Genomic DNA, 20,319 nt, shown 5'->3' on the forward strand with positions numbered 1-20,319 from the left:
AATGATGGTACCTAGGAGAGAGAGAGAACGAGGGTGAAAAAGCAGGAATTAAATTATGTTTTTGGGTTTAAGATGAGTTGATTATTGGCCAGCCACTTTTCAACAGATAGGAAGGAGTCTTGGGTATGAGCATGAAGGTCTGAGATGTTATTGGAGAAAGAGATGCGAGTGGAATCAGCATATTGAATTAGGGAGGACTGGTTACAAGCTGTGTGAAGGTCATTTGTGAAAATGTTAAACAGGAGGGGACCGAGGATAGAACCTTGGAGACCATCAGATGAGATAGGAAGAGAGGGGGAGAAGGAGGAGAGCCATTTGACAGATTGTAACCTGTCGGAGAGGTAACTGGTGAACCAGGACAGGGAGGGAGCTGAGAGATTGAGGTTAGCAAGTTCGGACAAAAGGACAGGATGAGAGACAGTGTCAAAGGCTTTGGAGATGTCAAGGAAAAGACAGGATACAAGTTGGTTGTTATCTCTGGCCTCAGCTATGGTATGAGTGAAAGATAAGAGGGCTGTAGTTGTGCTGTGGTTTGGCTGGAAGCCATGTTGGGTGGGTGTGAGAAGGTTTTCTAGTAGGAGAGAGTTTAGCAGTTGAGTGTAAATGCATTTTTCACATATTTTAGATACAGGGGAAAGGATGGCTATGAATCTGTAGCGGAATGGGTCAGTAGAGTTCCCTCCTTTATGTAGTGGGATGGTAAAGAAGGTTTTCCAGATGTTGGGGACAGTAGCTTCTAAAATGGATCTATTGATAAGCAGGGATACAGGCTAGGCTATGGATTTGGCAGCTAGTTTAAGGAAGATAGGTGGAAGAGTGTCACAGGAAGGTGAGTAGGGTTTGAGCTTAAGTAAATGTGATTTGACATAGTCAGTGGGAACAGGTTGAAAGCTGAAGAGGTTTTGTTATGTAGATTGGATGGGTAGAAGGGGTGTTTGTGTTATGGTTAGTTAGTGTAAGGTTTTGGACAGTTTCAATGAAGTAATTATTGAAAAGGGTACCAGTTTCTAGAGGGGTGTTATTTGGGAAAGGGGAGGGTGTGGAAGGGGAGTCTGGCTGGAGAATTTTGTTGATGGAGGTCCAGAATTTACATGGGTTTGATTTGAGATACCACAGAATCAGCTATAAAAAAACAACCAGAGAGGCAGGTAAGTGTAGCAAAGAGAGGGGTAGAAGGTAGGAGGAGACAGAGTAAGGATATGGATATTCCCTGTGTAAGTCACAGGGAAGGAGGTAATGAAGGAGAGTGAAGAAGTAGTGCAGGACAGTAGCAAAGAGTTAAAGAAGTACAGTTATACTAGAATAGGAGAAATAGGGAAAAAGCAGGAAGAAACACAGAAGAGAGGGAGATTTTTGTGTGTGTCTGCTGGAGAAATGTAGGGAGTGGTAATAACAGGGTGGGTAGAGAAAGGGAGCAACCCGGTTGTGTGCAAATGGCAACTGGCTATGGGAGAGCAATAATGTTATTAGATCTACATCAAGCTAATCAAACATGGTAGGTCATACTTTAAGTTCTTTTATAGGTGAGAGGCACCGAAGGGATTGTAACTCAGGTGGTTCCAGTCAGGGTAGGTCTGTGGGCTGGAAGATGTATTTATTGTTAACTTTAAGTTCTTTTATAGGTGAGAGGCACCAAAGGGATTGTAACTCAGGTGGTTCCAGTCAGGGTAGGTCTGTGGGCTGGAAGATGTATTTATTGTTAACCTAATCTGCCGTTGCACACAGTGGGACCACTTAGCATACATTGCATACAATACATGACATCAAAGAGAAGTAATTTTCCTTTCTAAAGTGAAATTCATTGAATCTTGCTTCAGTGAAGGGGGTGTTAATGAAGCCAGTATTTGTACCCAACACAGCCCTGGCAGCAGGCAGAAATTTATGTCTTACATTTTGCAATGTGATATAAAACTTACTTTGCTTGTTGCTCGTGTATACTACATTCTCAGTAGCCTGAGACTACTGCAATAAGGGGAATGCTCTCTCCAAAATGCAGTGACCAAGGGCGCCCACAGGCAGGTACAAGGGGGTGCACTTGCACCCCCCTGGAATCGGCTGGCCGAGAAATTCATTTTATTTTAATTTTAAAAAAAAGTTTTTTTTTTTTTTTTTTTTTAAAGAAAGGGCATTCCTCTTTAAGAACGCACATTGCATACCGTTTTAGGCACCAGAACCACAGGGCGAGGAGAAGAGAAGCACCCTCCCACTTTTACAGCTGCAAGACCTGACTCATGCATGTGCCGCACGCTACTTAATTTAAAAACACAAAAGTGCGCGTGAAAAAAAATGATCGCATCAGTTCACACTAAGTCAACTTCCACAGGTCGGTAAGCTCCATTTCATTTAATTTCTACGTGGAGACTGAGCTGTGCTCGGTTTCATTTAAGCAGGCTGTTTAGGAGACATATTAGTGAGCCAAAGCTGAGCTGTTTCTGGAAGTGGAAAATAGTTATTACATGGAAGACTAACCTTGGACAAATAAATAATGAATGGTCTCTACGGGCCTGATAATGGGAACCAGCTGAGTATGTGTGCCTTTTTAAGGCCAGGGAAAATTTAGCATGGAGAAGTCATTTAGAGTTAGAATCCAGAGGAGTCTGAAGATGTTTTGTGAAAGGAAAGACAGACCAAGGGCTCTGAGATGACAGTCCAATGTGAAGTCTATGCTTACTAGTGAAAGTCCTAGTAATGAAGTGTTGGAGTTTACTAAAACAGAGAATTACTGGTAATAAACGTTTGTGTATTTCACATGTGAAACCTCTTTGGAGGGAAACAGTTATTCAAAGTCAAAAGTCTCTCAAAACAAAAAGTCTTCCTCTGGAACCACACAAAAAAGTAACACAAATGCCTGTGCTTCATTTCGTCATCAAGAGCTGTGTCCCGTTTCATTTAAGCAGGCTGTTTCATTATGCAGAACTGTGCTCTGTTTCATTTAAGAATAAAGAACTCCTCAAAGGGGGGGAATAAAAGAATAGATATAAGCTCTGAGCACCTCTGAGCTTTATGCACTTTCATTTTAGTTGTCATTGTCAACTACATGATGCTCTTCTTATCAAGTTAACCAAAGTTAAAAAAAATGAGAAACACATCAAAATAAATAAAAGCATAACTATAAAACTGTTAAAAGAATGTTAATACATTTCTGCATTTCCTTCTGGAAGTTGGAAAAATGTGATGCATTTATCATGCTCATTTGCTTGTTAAAATTGTCTAATTTGATAATTCTCTGCTGTGGAAAATTAAAAATGCTGGAGACTGAATACAGAGAACTTTTCAGGAAAGTAACTTTCACTGTACATATTCAGACCACAGCACACTGTCATTTAAGTTAGAGTGTTAACTTAAGAGGCTTATTTTTTTCATTGGTGGTTAACTGCTACTTCTGGGTAGATAGAACATAATTCCGATCTGATTAGCATTTTATAGTATAACATTTTAGCTACTCAACCCGCAGTTACTATTTTATATAACACCAGCATTTTATCACAAAAATAGCTTTAGTATTTGAGAATAGATTGCATTGCTTGTGGACCACAGTTGTAGCAACAATTCCCCTGAGCCATTTTATTTGGACATAAAAACAATTAGGCAATGTATTTCTGGGTCCAAACCTGAATTCATTTTTTAACTGTGCTTCAGTAAGTAATTTTATTTAAGGGGTGTGTAAGCTCTGTTTCATTTCTATATGCAGGCGTTTCAATTTAAGTAGGCTGTTTCATTTCATTATGCAGAACTGTGCTCCATTTCACTTAATGTGTGTGTGTGTGTTGCCCCAGTTACTTATACATGGGGTTAGAATTACCCAGGTTTAAAGCCTGAACCTTAGGCACAACAGCTTGCATTCTCTACCCACGCCGTCGCCACCAATCCAGTTGTGATAGGTCCTCTTAAAATTTCTGGTTTTGTGTTAAATCAGTGAGAATGGAATTCACTAAATAATCTTTTTTTGGAAACACACTGCAACACAAAACACTATTTCAGAACACACTGCAACACAAAACACTATTTCAGCAACATTCTAAGATAATACAAGCAATATTTACAATGTGTCCTTGGTTTTGGGAATTTGCCTCTTCCCCAAATAAATTCTGTCTTTTTCCAGTTTTCTTCTGCTATGAAATTGAGAGATTTAGCTGTGACAAGTTGATGGTGCAGTGGTAGTGTTGCCTCAGAGCAAGAGGTTCTGTGGTTTGATTCTTGGCTGGGGTGCCTCCTGTGTGGAGTCTGTATGTCCTCCCTGTGTTTGTGTGGGTTCCCTCTGGGTGGTCTGTTCTCTCCTATATTACAAAGACCTTGGTCTGGTGCATTTCTACTTGCACCTCTGCTGAAAATTGGCTTTGTTCAAGTTGTACTTTCCTTTTAAATAAATGAAAAATTTTGCTGAGGGCTTCAGGAGAAGATAAGTTTAGTGCTGCTTATTCCATGTCTGTTTGCATTGTTAGTAGCAAAACAGGTAGTTGCCTTACTTTTGATGCAGAAGGCTAGGGGTTCTACTTCCACAGTATGCAGGTGGATTGCTGATACTGTACTGTTGTACTTTAAAGGGAGTGGATGCTGCAGTCCTGTGAATGTCCTCCTTAGGACAAATTACCTAGTAACTATGAACCTGTTATCAGTTTGCCATCCATTCCCTATTGCAATATTACTAGCTCATCATTGTTTAATGTAACATAGGCAATTTATTCTTCAAAGGCAACAGCCACTTTATTTGTAGATGAAACAATGAAATATAAAGTTTTCTTAGCAGCATCCTCTTCATTAGAGATCCCTTTAATGTAGAATTATTTAGATGACTGACGTCTGCAGACATTTTGCATATTTACTGATATTGGTGGATTGTAATGACAGAAGTTTAAGTAGCCTTTTATGGTTGAAATTTTCTGAAATTGGTAGTTCTGTCATTGGTTCATACATTTTGTTTCATTGCTTACTAGAAGACTGTTCAAAACTACAAATGTAAAACAGTCTAAGAGCTGGTGCTGTATGATACAAGAAATATAATTTAATATAATCAGGAAGGTGAATCAAAGAATGCATACATGTATGCACTTGCACGACCCTAAACGTGTTTGAAAACAGCCCAGAGGAAAGTGTGAAATGCTCAAAATCATGGGCAAAGTTTAGGCTTTACTTTTGTTACCAAAGCACTGGATGAAGGTAAAACAGCTCACACCACATTACCTTGACCTGGCCAAGCCTTTTGACAATCCCCTACTCAGGTGTAGTACAAAAGATGAATAATATAGGAGCAAACACTTGCATCACTAACTGGATTGCCAACTTGCTCACAGGATGCAGGAGATCAAAATAGGGGAAGAGACCAGTTACCAATGGAGTCCCCCAGGGTTTGGTGCTGAGACATTTTCTATTTTGATCTCCTGCATCCTGTGAGGAAGTTGGCAATCCAGCTAGTGATGCAAGTGTTCATTGAAATAAAATATTAACTTTGTTTTATGAACTGGACTAAATGTTAAATATTTACTAACTGAATTTAGCATGATACTAGTAGGAATAAGGAACTTGATTTCATATGGTTTCACTACTCATCCTGAACACACACACACGCGCACACACACGCACACACACACACCAATAAATTCATATGGTTGCTCTTAGTTAAAGTTCATAGACATATAACTTAACAAATTTTTATAAAGGTTAATGTAAGAGGTTCTGAAATACATGTATACATTTATATGAAGTTCTATAAAATATATCTGCAGGTGACTATAGAAATACATTACTTTTCAAACAATACATTTTATTCCCTATTTGAAAAAAAACTGCATTCGATGTATACTAGGCCACCTAGTATACATCATCGTACAGTAGGTATCTAAACGTATATGTTATGAAATTGCAGGCAAAGTAATTATTTCATTACATAAAGCACCCATGGGGCTATAAATGAGATGTTTGACTAACGTTACTTTGCATTTCAATTTCTTCCAAGAAATTCTGTAACTCATGCTGTTTTCATAATATTTTAGCAAAGTAATGTTCTGAACTATTTTCAATTATCTCCAGTGATTCCATTATTCTGTTTTGCTCTCAGCACTTCAGGTTTGGCACAAACTGTGGTAGTTAAGAAGCTGAGTCGCACTGTGAAGAAAGTACATAGGTAATATTATTCAGCTCTTTAATTAGACCTATTTGTAGTTATTGATCTACTACTTATTTTTCTTTGGTAGCATAATTTGTCCATTGGTAGTAAGTGACTTTTTTATTTTAAAAACAGTCTGGGTTTGAATAACTGCACAAATATATATTTGTCCTGTGTGTCATCAAGAAGGTACTTTGTCAGAAGCAGGTGCAGTGATTCTAGCAATGTTCTAAGTTCATGACAGCAATATTTATAATCTGCTCCTATTTATTTTAGGCTTTGTCCAGATTTCTTCCATTAAGAGGTTGAGGTGTGTGTGTGAGAGAGAGTGAAATGCCCTAGTTAGAGTTAGCAGGTGGATTTTATTTTCAAGTGCATTTTCAAGGAATTGTGAGCTTCAAGGGAAGAGAAGTTTACTGCTGCTCATGCTAAGCCTACTTAAAATGTGCAACTGTTTTGTTTAGCAAATGGTACCACTATTGTGGTATAGAATTTTTAAAGCAGCACAGCGGGTAGCATACTTGCATCTTGATACAGAGGGCTATATGTTCTACTCCCACAACATGTAGATTTGTATTTTAAGGAGGTGGAGTGCTACAGTCCTGAGTATGTCCTCCTTTGGATGAGATGCCTAATAACTATGAACTTGTTTTTCAGCTTGCCACCCATTCCTCATTGCAATATACCAGCATACCATTTTTTTTAATATAACGTAGGCAATTTATTCCTCAAGGGCAGCAGGCATTGAATTTGTAGATTAAACGCTGAAATATAAAGTTGTTTTCTAGCAACAACCTCTTCACTGGTTTCAGATCTCTTTAATGTGGAATTATTCAGATGACTTTTACTTCTGCAAAGATTCTAAATATTGATTGATATTGGTGGATTGTATGACAGAAGTTTGAGTAGAGTGGCCCTTTATGGTTGAAATGTTCTGAATTGGGCAGGTTGTCATTATTGGTTCATATGATTTGCTTCATTGCTTAAAGGAAAAATGTTCAGAACTATAAATTTAAAACACGCTCTAACAAGTGGTGCTGTATTATAAAAGGGATATAATTCAATCATTATATAGTATAATTAATCCAGTCAGGAAGGTGAACCAAATAACTTTTCCATGGTTCTAAAAATGTGTGCAAGGAGCCTATGATTTGAAACAATCCCAAAAGTAAACATACCCTGCCACTGGCCAGATGCACTTTCTTTGAATGCGGGCTTCAATGTTGTTTCAGTGAATGTGGGTTTCAAAGGTAGAGAAGTTTTAATGCTAAGTCTCTTTTCATTGTAAGAGTATTGCTTTGTTTAGGTTTAGTAAATGTCTATCAGTGTTTGTGCTATAAAATTTTAAATAAACGTTGTAAATGAAATCCAAATATCTGTAATCATTGTAGAACTAAAGCATAAAACAGTATGCACACTGAGAGATTTTAATAGTGTCTATGACAAATGGGGAGAAATAGCCAAGTAATGGAACACTGGAATGGCTGCATGGGCAGGGGGTGGGACTGAGTGGGCGGGGGCAGCAGAGGGGGTGGAGCTACATGGACGGGGCTTGGGTTTGCACCCCCCTGCAAAAAATCCTGTGGGATCCCTTGGCAGTGACCTTTGATTATACAAAATAGGTGGTTACAGGGGGTGCTGTCTCTTGAATGTGTGCTGTGGTGGGGGCTTTGCTCCCAATTAAGCCTTTTTTTTTTTTGCATTTCTTGTAAGCAGGTTTTCAAAAAGACACCATCCTGTGGTCTCCTTTCAATGAAGTATATAATGGTGAATCTCATTTTGGTAAAATGATCTACAACTGTATCAAACTTTGTCTGTTCTCTGACTGTTGAACATACTGCCAGCAGGCAACATTGACTCTGGCAGCTATCACCTTATTTCATAAATGGATAACCATCTTGAAAGAACAAAGTGAAAGACACCCCCTTACTGGTCCTCTGGTGGCACATATCTGATTCTAAACTTATGATACCATACAAAAAAGTAACTACTGCAAAGGAAGACTAAGTTTTATTTATGACTTTTCTACACCATAACTTCTGGATATAAATGCCTACTTGCGTCTAAGTTCCACAGCCTTCTTTTACTGCAGACCTTGATGTCTGCATCTAGGCATGATCGCGCTTCCCATTTCAGTTCTATCACTCAGAGCAGATTCCTGCTGCAAGAAATCCTTTTTGTACTAAAGCATGCATCTGGGCAACTTGCCCCAGTGCACTGCTTCATCTTCTTTGTAAAGGGCAAAACTCTCACTAAGCCATTATTGGCTAATATGCTGGCATACTGCAAGAAGTGGCGGACACTGCATAATGAAAGTCATACTGAGGTAAATTGTATATGCAAAGAATATTTACTATATTCTGCAATTTGTATAAATATTTAATCGTGTTTCACAATGTATTCATACAGAATGTTTACCATACCCTGTAATTTAAATAAATACTTTGTTAACTGAGTCTCTGATTGCATTTCACTGTCATCATCAATTTATGCATTCTGCATTGTCTGATCTTTTTCTTTTGGTGAAAACAAAATGTACCTCTTCTCTTGCCTTTGCTGACAAGGTTCAGTGGGTAAAAATGTTTCTGATACTACAACCGGAAGATGCGGTACTTCATTTAGTTATAACTAAAAAAGAAACATACTAGATGATAAAGAATTTTGTAATAATTTATGCAGTTTACAGTGAAGCTGATTGGAAGAAAACATTTTTTTAAAATCAGTTTACTGGTTCTTACCTTCATCTCTGCTAATTGTGACAATGGGGCTCAGGAGTTCCAGCCCTACATCACCATTGGCATTGACGGCCCTGGCAGCACACTGCACTCTAGAGCCTGCCTGGAAGTAAATGGAATCTAAGGTGATGCTCTTGGTGTTGGTGAAGAAAGTGTTACTGTCCACTTCCCGCATAGGACTTGTGACACCATCTGGTCCTGTCGGAGCACTGACCAGCCAGCGGTACTCAGTAAGTGTTTCATTGATGTTTTCAGCTGTGCATATGGATCCGGTCTTGTCATAATCTGAGAACTTGGGATTGCAGGCCTAGGACAACAAGTACAATTAGTACAGGTAATCAGTAAAAAAAAACCTTCATTGTGTTGCATATCACTATGTCTTTTTATTTTTCTATCCAAACACTACCTAAAACAGAGGAAATGCATATTATTTAGCTAAACTCTGATTTAAAAGCATCAAAGTCCTATGCTTAATCCTGCAAATAATGTAGTTGCCCTGCTTTACAGGATCATCATGATTGTCATGGTGGTCTCAATTCAGTTAACCTCAAGATAGCTTTGGAAAATGGGGAGCATGATCTTTGTTACCAGGCACAGATTTCCAGCCTTCACTGTTAAAGATGACAGGTAACTTCAGATGAGTCTCTCTTTTTCTCTCTCTCACTTTCTCTCATTCGTTTACACATAGTTGTAGTTGTCTGATAACTTACTTTGTACCGGAGGTTAATTATCCCCACAGCTTCCCTATATACTTTACACCATAATGACAGTTACTGAGTATCGATTATAACATAATGCAGCATGCATTCCTCTATCTACACTATGCCACAGATCTACCCTCCTTTATTGTTTGCCCAGCTCACTTACTTATCGTGTCTGCCTCATTTATTTTTGAACTTCAGTGGCTGTTTTATTCATTTACTAAACGACAAAGTCAACAAGAACTAAGTGCCCATTTACAGTGGTGACTTAGGAACGTTGTCTAAGTGATTTACTCTATCACAGGATTTACAAGTGGTGACTGAGGGACTTGTACCCAGAACTACAGGATGAAGCTCATTAACAAAATGTAGTCTTAACGCTCTGCGTTAAACTACTCTAATTGTTTACAATACTAGAAACCATCCACAAATGGTATTTTCATTTCTTTTTCTAATTCTGCCTCAGTTCACTGATGCTTATCATACCAAGAAACATCCTCTAACAATTATTCATACTTTGAAAATGGCTATTCGCCTCAGTTGAATTCTACATCCCAGACAGGACAAGTCCTCTGATTCTGTTGCGCATTCTTATACTATCTATCTGTTTTAAAATCCCTGTCATCAGTATGTCTCTCATCTATTTGGCCTCACTTTCCTTGTTGACTTTTTTCCCTTTTCACTTCTGTGTTGCAACTTAATTTTTCTGTATAACTCCTTGCTTGTGAATTTCTACATATTACTTATAGATCAGGTTGTTAAGTACACATTTCTGACCTCCTGAAATATAACCAAAATGTATTATATGTTGAAATGCACTTTCTGTACAGTGAAATATATACACCAGTTAATGAAATACATATGCAGTGTAACGAAACATACTTTATATTATGAAGTGACTTGATTATATTTTACAACAAAATATATTAGACAGCAAACTATATACATATAATGCACTGTAAAATAAAATGCATCTTCCACTGAATTGCATATTATATTTAATTAAATTACTATTTTATACAGTGAAATGGTTACTGTAGTGAAATTGGTAGACTGACCACGAGCTGGGTACACTGGTGGCAGTCCACGTACCAGAATGTGGTGAAGTAAGAACTGAGTCATAGACGATGCTCTCAGTTTAGTATTCTCCGTTTATGTCCCCATCTTTGTGACCATTACTGAACATTGCCCGGTTATACCCCCTAATACTTTACACCCAAGACAGCTGCACCCTTCACCCCATCCTTGTGTCCATTACTGAACACTGCCCATTACTGAACATTGCCCGATTATACCCCCTAACACTTTACACCCAAGACAGCTGCACCCTTCACCCCATCCTTGTGTCCATTACCGAACACTGCCCGGTCATACCCCCTAGCACTTTACACCCATGACAGCTGCACCCTTCACCCCATCCTTGTGTCCATTACTGAACATTTCCCTTCCCAGTCATACCCCCTTAGACTTTACACCCATGACAGCTGCACCCTTCACCCCATCCTTGTGACCATTACTGAACATTGCCCGGTCATACCCCCTAGCACTTTACACCCATGACAGCTGCACCTTTCACCCCATCCTTGTGTCCATTACTGAACATTGCCCGGTCATACCCCCTAACACTTTACACCCATGACAGCTGCACCCTTCACCCCATCCTTGTGACCATTACTGAACATTGCCCGGTCATACCCCCTAGCACTTTACACCCATGACAGCTGCACCCTTCACCCCATCCTTGTGACCATTACTGAACATTGCCCGGTCATACCCCCTAACACTTTACACCCATGACAGCTGCACCCTTCACCCCATCCTTGTGACCATTACTGAACATTGCCCGGTCATACCCCCTAACACTTTACACCCATGACAGCTGCACCCTTCACCCCATCCTTGTGTCCATTACTGAACATTTCCCTTCCTAGTCATACCGCCTAACACTTTACACCCATGACAGCTACACCCTTCACCCCGTCCTCGCTATGCTTCTGTCAGTGCTTGTCAGTATCCTTAGACTGGGATAACTCCTGAACAGCAGCAAAACCATCCCTGACAATTGAAAAGTCTGGTGCAGAAGGACCACTGTGTACAGAGAAAAGGTCAACAATTTCTAGATGATGCTTTTCAATCTTCTATACAAAAGCTGAATCCTTCCACAGTGGTGGAGTGATATTCTACATCTCCCACGTCAGTTACTATTGCTATGACCTAGTTTGTCCTAATCTGTCCCACTCCTGTTTGTCACCTGACTGAAGTATTACTCATCCCCTGGCTTTCACCTTGTAGGTTTCCATCTGTCATGGTGGTTTCTTAGTACCTTTTCAGCAAAGCTATATGGGTCACCTGAGAAGCAGGTGATCATCAGCAACACCATCCCCATATAGCTCTTCAGAACTGTGCCCTGGTGATCCTGTTCCAAGCATGGTTATCTGATTCTTTTACTGGACAAACAGACTGCATTTTTGGATTACTATTTATTTCTTCTTCTTAGACTACTTTGACAGCAGAGACTCTACTAGGAAACCAAACTCTGAACAGAGCTCTAAGGATCACAGGCGCAAAGGAATGGAAGCCGCTCCATCGTGATAAGGTCCTAAGGAGGATCTATATGTTTTTTTTCATGATGGCTGTCTTCAAGCCTGGCTGGATTCTCACACCTGTCTAACACCCTCAGTATATATTTTTTTATCGTATGCATACTGCTACTAAACATCTTGCTGTTATCCCACAACCCCAGACAGACTCTGATTACCACATTTAGAAGGAGTGCAATCCGTGAACGACACAGTATAGAATGGTTAAAAAACTCATTCTTGTAGGTAGGGTGAGTTTTTGTCATTATAATGGTGACATGAGGGAATCTTTGTACCCTGCCTTTGCTTTTGTTTACACCAGCAGAAAGCACATGCTGTATGGCTTGGCACATGAGATACAATAATACTGCCAAAAGTATGCAGGCATTCTAGTAGCATGACATGCTTAACTATTTGTACCTTAAAAACATATGCACCCACCTACTTACTTACTTGTCTGAAGAAGAAGTGCATGTCTTCAGCTAGTATTCAAAGCCAGGCTTGTCTATGTAACACCAGAAGCCCTGCTTCAGTAATCTGTTGATGGGCCTCTGCTAGACATCCCAAGTTCTGTTTCTTAGTGAGATAAATGGAGTTCATAGTACAGGCTTTGTGACTATGAAGCACTTGTGATTGCTCACTGTCTTGTGCTCTTTCTCTCTCTCCAAATATACAAAGCACAAATACTAACCTTGATTTTATATTTCATATGAAGTACTGACCACACATGAGTGAGAAGCAAACGTCCCTGAAAAAAATGCACAGAAGACTCATCCAGAAAAAACGTGGTTCAACAAAGAAATGTGTATAAGACATTATGGGACTTAAGCAACTCATTCATTAAAAACAAAACTGATTTAACATAATGGCTCAGTAAAGTGACACACAGCTTACTTAAGATAAAGATGACCTGTAATAACAGCAAAACCTGTGTGTATCCAGTGAAATCTGACGTTTTGGTTACTTGATTTACAAAAGGATTTCTGTGTCACTGTGCATTTTTGAGTCACTTTGCTGAAATGTTTTTATATCTCAGGGAGTCTGGGTTAATTTATATATGTCAAACGATATTTTTTTCTCGGATGTGTTAAGAGACTGCTCTGTGTGATTCTTCTGCATTCAGTGCAGTACAGTATAGTAAGGGCTCCCAGCAGTGGTTAAGAACATTTGTTTTCTTTGTCCTGTGATCTCTCTGTGTAAATCTCCTCTGTGCTTGCATCCAGTGTAAAGACTGCTGCTTCTTCTCCAAGGCATTTTTAATATCCTTTGTGTAATGTATGTACTGTCTCTGGCCTCACATACAAGACTCATCCTGGCTGCTGAAAGCTAACCAATAAATGCAGTGCATTCAAACATAAGCATCGAAAGATAAGGGCCTTGCAAAAACAGCTGCTGTAATTAAAGTCAACACATCACTAGAATGGTACATTAGTTACCAAATGTATGAAAGGTAAAGTATTAGGCCAATCATTGAATATAAGGCCTCCTTTGGCATGTATCTGTCCATACATGCAACAACTGGAACACCCACAAGAGATAACCTTACTAAAAGGATACAAGGCCTAAAAAACATATACTACATGGACTAACTCAAAGCCCTATCACTAAACTTGGTATCCTACAGACTGCTAAGAGGTGACCTGTGTCTGGTATACAAGGCATCCTCTGACCCATTACTGATGGATTTACTGCACATCAGCAAGTCAAATTAGGAGTAATATATAATTATTGACCATAGAATGGGTAAGGCCAATCTATAAGCAAATGGGGCAGGTTACTTCCAGCACAAAAAGGGAAACAGGCTAGGCTTAAAATGGCTCACAAGGGCAGCTAGCCTAGTACTTACCTATGAACCTATGTCAGTTTGTAAATAACTCACGAATCTAAAGCACATTATATCGCCACACACTCTTTGTATGTTTTAAATGTACATCAGCACATATAAGCTCAAGCACATAAACATAAGTTAAAGTAAAAGAAACAACTGGCCATGAGGGATGGAAATACAGGAAACTGCTAACATGAAAGGTACCTGGGGATAATGATTAGAATGTCAACAGGAAGGATGCAACGAAACAAGATGTTAGGGCATGTGGAGGGAACTTTATCTGTAGGAGGCTACAAGCAGTACGTGTTTAGTTTTCATAAGTGCAACCCCCCCCCCACACACACACACACACAAACAGCACTCACAGGTTGATAGCTATTTAAAACAGAGCAGATAAAATGCTACAACATCTGCATAACAGGTTCTACAACAACGCTTCCAGAACTGAAAATGTAGTAAGTGAAAAGCTGAAGCACCTTGACAGGCACTAATGGGATTCATAAAGGGCTTCCTTCCTGTAGAGGTTTACTTATTTATTTATTGTTAACTAGGTGAAGTGGGCTGTACAAAACCATTTTCAGCTACTACCCATGTTACATGGCAATGTAAAGATCAGAAAGACTGCAAAACAGAATAAACACAGTATACACAGAAAACAAATAGAGTGTAATGTAAACAAATACAGAGACAGTTGTAAAAAAAGATCCGACCTAGTTCTTACCTAACAAGGGGAAAAGTACACAACTGAGTTCTTACCTAACAAGGGGGAAAAGTACAACATATTTAATATACATACATATCTGCAAAGACATTTGAAAGTTAATCCAGCTCAGCTTCAATGGAAATGTCTACCAGCAATTGACAATGTAAGGAGCTGTGCAGGAACAACAAGTTTCTGAATTAGCCAGAATCTCTGAAGTGTGTACATTTGTATTCATTAACCAGGTTTTTCCTACAATTTTATTTTGAAGTTGGTGAAATTATACAAAACAGCCATTTCTTAGCATAGCCTATTCAAAGTGGTAGGGCAAGTTTATTGAATGATTTTACACATACGTCAATCAAGAACTGAGGTCTACTTAGTCTGAGAGAGTAGTTGGAATGCAGAGAGTAAATTGAGTCATACTGAAAGTTTATTGGTTTGTAAACATTATATCGCCACACACTTTTGTATGTTTTAAATGTACATCAGCACATATAAGCTCAAGCACATAAACATAAGTTAAAGTAAAAGAAACAACTGGCCATGAGGGATGGAAATACAGGAAACTGGTAACATGAAAGGTACCTGGGGATAATGATTAGAATGTCAACAGGAAGGATGCAAGAAACAAGATGTTAGGGCATGTGGAGGAACTTTATCTGTAGGAGGCTACAAGCATGTGTTAGTTTTCATAGAATTACAACCCCCACGCACACACACACACAAACAGCACTCACAGGTTGATAGCTATTTAAAACAGAACTTGAGATAAAATGCTGAAAACATCTGCATAACAGGTTCTGCAACAAGCGGCTTCCAGAACTGAAAATGTAGTAAAATGAAAAGGCTGAAGCACCTTGACCGGGCACTAATGGAGTTGATAAGGGCTTCCTTCCTGTCAGAAGGTTGCATGGCCCCATTTATTATGGGTGAAGTGGGCTGTACAAAACCAGCACTCAGCTACTACCCATGTTACATGGCAATGTAAAGATCAGAAAGACTGCGAGCAAGATGGAGCACAGTATACACAGAAAACAAATAGACTGTAATGTAAAACAAATACAGAGACAGTTGTAAAAAGATTAACCTAGTTCTTGCACCTAACAAGGGGCAAAGTACACCTTTGGAGTTCTTACCTAACAAGGGGAAAAGTACAACATATTTAATATACATATTACATATCTACATAGAAGACATTTAAGAAAGTTAATCAGCTTAGCTATTAGAGAAATATCTGGCAATTGACAATGCTAGGGAGCTGTGCAGGGAACAACAAGAGTTTCTGAATTGGCCAGAATCTCTGAAGTGTGTACATTTGTATTCATTAACCAGGTTTTTTCCTACAATTTTATTTGAAGTTGGTGAAATTATACAAAACAATACATTTCTTACATGTAGCCTATTCAAAGTGGTAGGGGCAAGAGTTTATTGAATGATTTACATCACGTCCAATCAAGAACTGAGGTCTACTTAGTCTGAGAGTAGTTGGAATGCAGAGGTAATTGAGTCGCACTGAAAGTTTATTGGTTTGCAATAAAAAAAAATGGTAGACACTTCCAAATACATGGATGAGTTGTGGTCTCACTTGAAAGTATGGGAAGGGAAATGCCAGAGAGAAATGCCATCTACTATAGTACAGTAAACATGGTAGAATTGTAGACTTGGGGAGAACAAGTTGCTTTTTCTCCCTATAAAATCTCGTTTATTTACTAAAATATTTACCGTCCTTTGAATCTATGCTTCTATGTCTGTGCATGTGCCAGTATGTATATGTGCACACACATATACACAAAGGCAATCATTCATTTCATTTCATCCTCCTAGTTGCCACCTAATCTACTACATGGTTATAGTGGAGTTGGATTACCTCCCATTACTCAGTGGTGTAGGGCATAGAAAATTATCCTGAACAGACAAACAACCCAGAAGGGGATGCTGTGTGCATGCTCAGACACACACCACCACACACACACTCACACACACACACACACACACACACACACACACACACACACACACACACACACACACAGCATTTGGGGTTGTAACACAAAATTCTGGGCCTCAATAAATGTTACACTGCATCAGGAAAGTCCACGATTCCAACCCCTGTGCTTCAAATAACTATGAAACATTCCTACTCAGTTTAACAAATTCTTTACCGAAAGAGTCCAGACATACACTTGGCCCAAAATAGTACTAGCAGCTCCCACTAATAGCTGCAACCCCACCCCAATATACAAAAATAATAGCCCCAGTTTAGCCTCCACTCTGTCCATGAATCAATGGCTAAACTCCTTGGTAAACTTAAAACCAACCCACTCCTTGGCTGATAGGCTGCCAATAGTCTTCGGATCTCAGCTGAGTATAGCCTATCCTGTCTCTATTCTCATAAACAGATCTCTCTCTGAATGCAAGTCCCCACCTCATGGAAACATCATATATATAATTCCACTGCTTTTAAAGGGAGGCCAGCTCCTTAGAGCTCACTCTTCTGCCCACAATGGCAATCCTATCTGCTTATCAAAATAATATTTAGAAAAGTTGTTCATACTCAACCCAATATTACAATACCTCAGAATAACAACCTACTCTCCATATCCCTTGGCTTTGGTTCTTCCCATGTACACAACAGGCACTACTATCATTCATGACATGAGTTAACCACCCAGAAACAAGGGGTCTGCCTAGGTTCTTCCATATTCTTAGACCTATCAAAGCCTTTGACAGGAGTAAACCACAGTCTGCTTCTTATTACCCTATCCACCCTAAAATATAGTCCTCCTCTATATCATGGTTCAACAGCCTACTTATCTGCCCGTTAGTAAAGCAGTCCTATGTAGAGACCAGTTGTCCCCACTGTTACCAGTATAGGAGTCCCTCAGGAATCCATCCTTGGCCCATTGTTATTTCTCTATTTCTAAATCCAAAGTTCTTTGTCCTCTCCCACTGCCTCCAATGAGCCCTGCAATCTGCAGATGACACTACCCTCATATGTGCTGCCCCCTACCCTTAGTGAACTGCAGAGCCCTTATCAAGAATAGCAAAGAAACTTGGTAAACTAACATCAAACTTCTTCTTAATCCCCAAAAACAAACTAATTATTTTTGAGTCTGGCAGAGCTCCTCTCTAAATAATAGCTACCATTGGATTCCAAGAAAACATTCATATCAGTCCAACCGCACACTAAAATGCTAGACATAAGAACAGACAATAACCGGGGTTCGACATCCCACACTAGCACTTTTTACACCATTAAGAAAGTTAATAAAACTTGGTCTCACTCTACGGAAAAAACAGTTTATGACAAAAGCACCAAGTAACCATCACAGGACTCATCTTCTATCAGCAACCTTCCTCTCGCCTCAGCTGTCTTGACCAATCTCATGAAGCCTGATCCTAAATAAAATGGAATCTTGCTCCAACAAGATTGCCAAGTTTCACCACTGAGCCCTCATGGGGTCCCACCACTGTCAATTATCCCTTAAGCAGCTCAACTGGCAGGTTGCCTCATATACTTCTACTCAATCAACTCTGTATAGCACACAAACTCTACTACCTTCTTGAGATAACTCCAGCACCTCAGCACCTAATTCAGCCTCACATTCCCTCTAGAGCCTTAAGATCTAGTAACCAGAACCTCATAACTGTCATCAAACATAAAAACGAAGCTGGTAAGTCCCTCTTTGGCAACACCATTGCCAAAACCTGGAACACACTACCAAGCCAAATAACTTCTACCACCTCCTTTAGTCAATTCAAAAAACTCCTGAAAACCACTATCTAAGTAACTGACTATGTTCATGCCACTCACCAGGCTAATCCATACCAAGAGTATTTGTCAGGGTACAGCTATGTATAAACAGTTTCTCCCCTGAAAGCTTCCAAACCCATATACATTTACATTTACCTTACAAAACTTATAACTGCAAAAGAAAAAAAAAATGTACCTCTGACTGTCCACTGTAAGAAATGTTAACCACTAGCATGATGTCCTATTGTGAGTATATATGCTATATGTATGTTTGTTAATCACCAGCATGTTGTCCTGATGTGTATATATGCCATATGTATGTATGCTCTACTTATTTTTACTCTCATGTAATATATTGTAATGGGGAGCTTTTCTCCCCAGGCCTCCCCTGAAAATAGACCTGTGTCCAGTTGGACATTCCCAGTAAACAAATGTAAATAAAATAAATTAAATAAATAAAAATAAATAAATAATTCACTTATAGTATGTCTTTTGGACCTGGGAGGAAACCAGAGCAACAATCAAAACCTGCACAGGGAAAGGGAGATGTGAAGGCTGTGCATAGATGGCATTCTAATCAAAAAATGAGTGGAGAACCAGGTGTTTTTTGGCAGCAAAGCTAAATGCTATACTGTAATATCTATGTATTTATCCAGACATCTCCTTATCTATGTATATATCTATCTTCAGTCTGTCTGTCTATCTGCCTACCTGTCTATCAATATATCTATCTATTTATCTGTCCATCTACATATACATATCTATACCTATCTGTATACTTATCTATCTATATATCTATCTTCAGTCTGTCTATCTGCCTACCTGTCTGTCAGTATATCTATCTATTTATCTGTCCATCTACATATACATATATATACCTATCTATATATTTATCTCATGTATGTCTATGTATTCATTTATAATCTATGTACATATCTATCTATCTATCTATCTATCTATCTATCTATCTATCTATCTATCTATCTATCATCTTATCTGTCTATATACCTATCTTCCATTTGTGTGTTTATCTGCCTACTATCAGTAAAGTACAGTTGTGTACACCTACCATAAATGTAGATGTTCGAGTGTCTTCACTGTTGCAGTCATAACTGTAGGGTGCTCCTGCCGGCAGGCAGCCCGAGGTCGGCCAGAATCCCAAAGTCTGGGTCCGGCGTCGGCTGTACAAGCTAGTACCCTGACGTCAGTACGCTTTGGTACATAGCCCTCAGCCGACGCCTTCTCCAGCCTTTCTTGCCCTAGATGTCAGAAGTCCCCAACAAAACAAAAATGAATCCAACAAGGAAACACAAATACACCACAAAAAAGGAAAAGGGAGAAAAAAGAGGGGATAGGAGGGAGGGAAACCCCGACTGCAACAGTGAAGACACTCGAACATCTACATTTATGGTAGGTGTACACAACTGTACTATGTTCTTCGTGTTTCACTGTTGCAGTCATAACTGTAGGGTGGAATCCCAAAGCAGTGTAAAAGGGGAGGAGGCTTTAGATAGAAGAAGGGGAGGCAAGAATACCCTGCAAGACAGCAGAGGCAAAGCCTGCCCTGGACTTAGAAAACAGGGGGAGATTGTAGTGCTTGGAAAAAGTATGCACAGAACTCCAAGTGGCAGCTTCCAAGATATCCTTGGTAGGGACTCCTCTGAGGAAAGCTGTAGAAGTGGCAGCTGCTCTAGTAGAATGACTTCTAATGGTACCTGGAAACTGTTTCCCATGATGAGTGTAACAAAATCTGATTCCATAAGCAATCCATTTGGAAATAGTTTGTTTAGAAATAGGTTTTCCAAGAGAACTGGAGGCAAAGGAAACAAACAATTGGTTAGACTTTCTGAAATCTTTAGTCTTGTCCAGGTAAAATCGTAACTGTCTGTGCACATCCAATGAATGCAAAATCCTTT

The 20,319-nt window shown here is 39.3% G+C and overlaps 1 protein-coding gene across 1 annotated transcript in view; it reads right to left on the minus strand.

The window, feature by feature from the left end:
- FREM3 (FRAS1 related extracellular matrix 3) overlaps positions 1–20,319 on the minus strand; it is a 624,923-nt gene that overhangs the window by 84,483 nt on the left and 520,121 nt on the right. The window contains exon 14 of the mRNA XM_044062250.1: positions 8,842–9,145. Coding sequence (XP_043918185.1) covers positions 8,842–9,145 — 304 coding nt within the window. The remainder of the gene's footprint in view (positions 1–8,841; positions 9,146–20,319) is intronic.

This window comes from Protopterus annectens, chromosome 2.part1, assembly GCF_019279795.1.
Source record: "Protopterus annectens isolate FY-2018-M chromosome 2.part1, PAN1.0, whole genome shotgun sequence".
Lineage (NCBI taxonomy): Eukaryota > Metazoa > Chordata > Ceratodontiformes > Protopteridae > Protopterus > Protopterus annectens.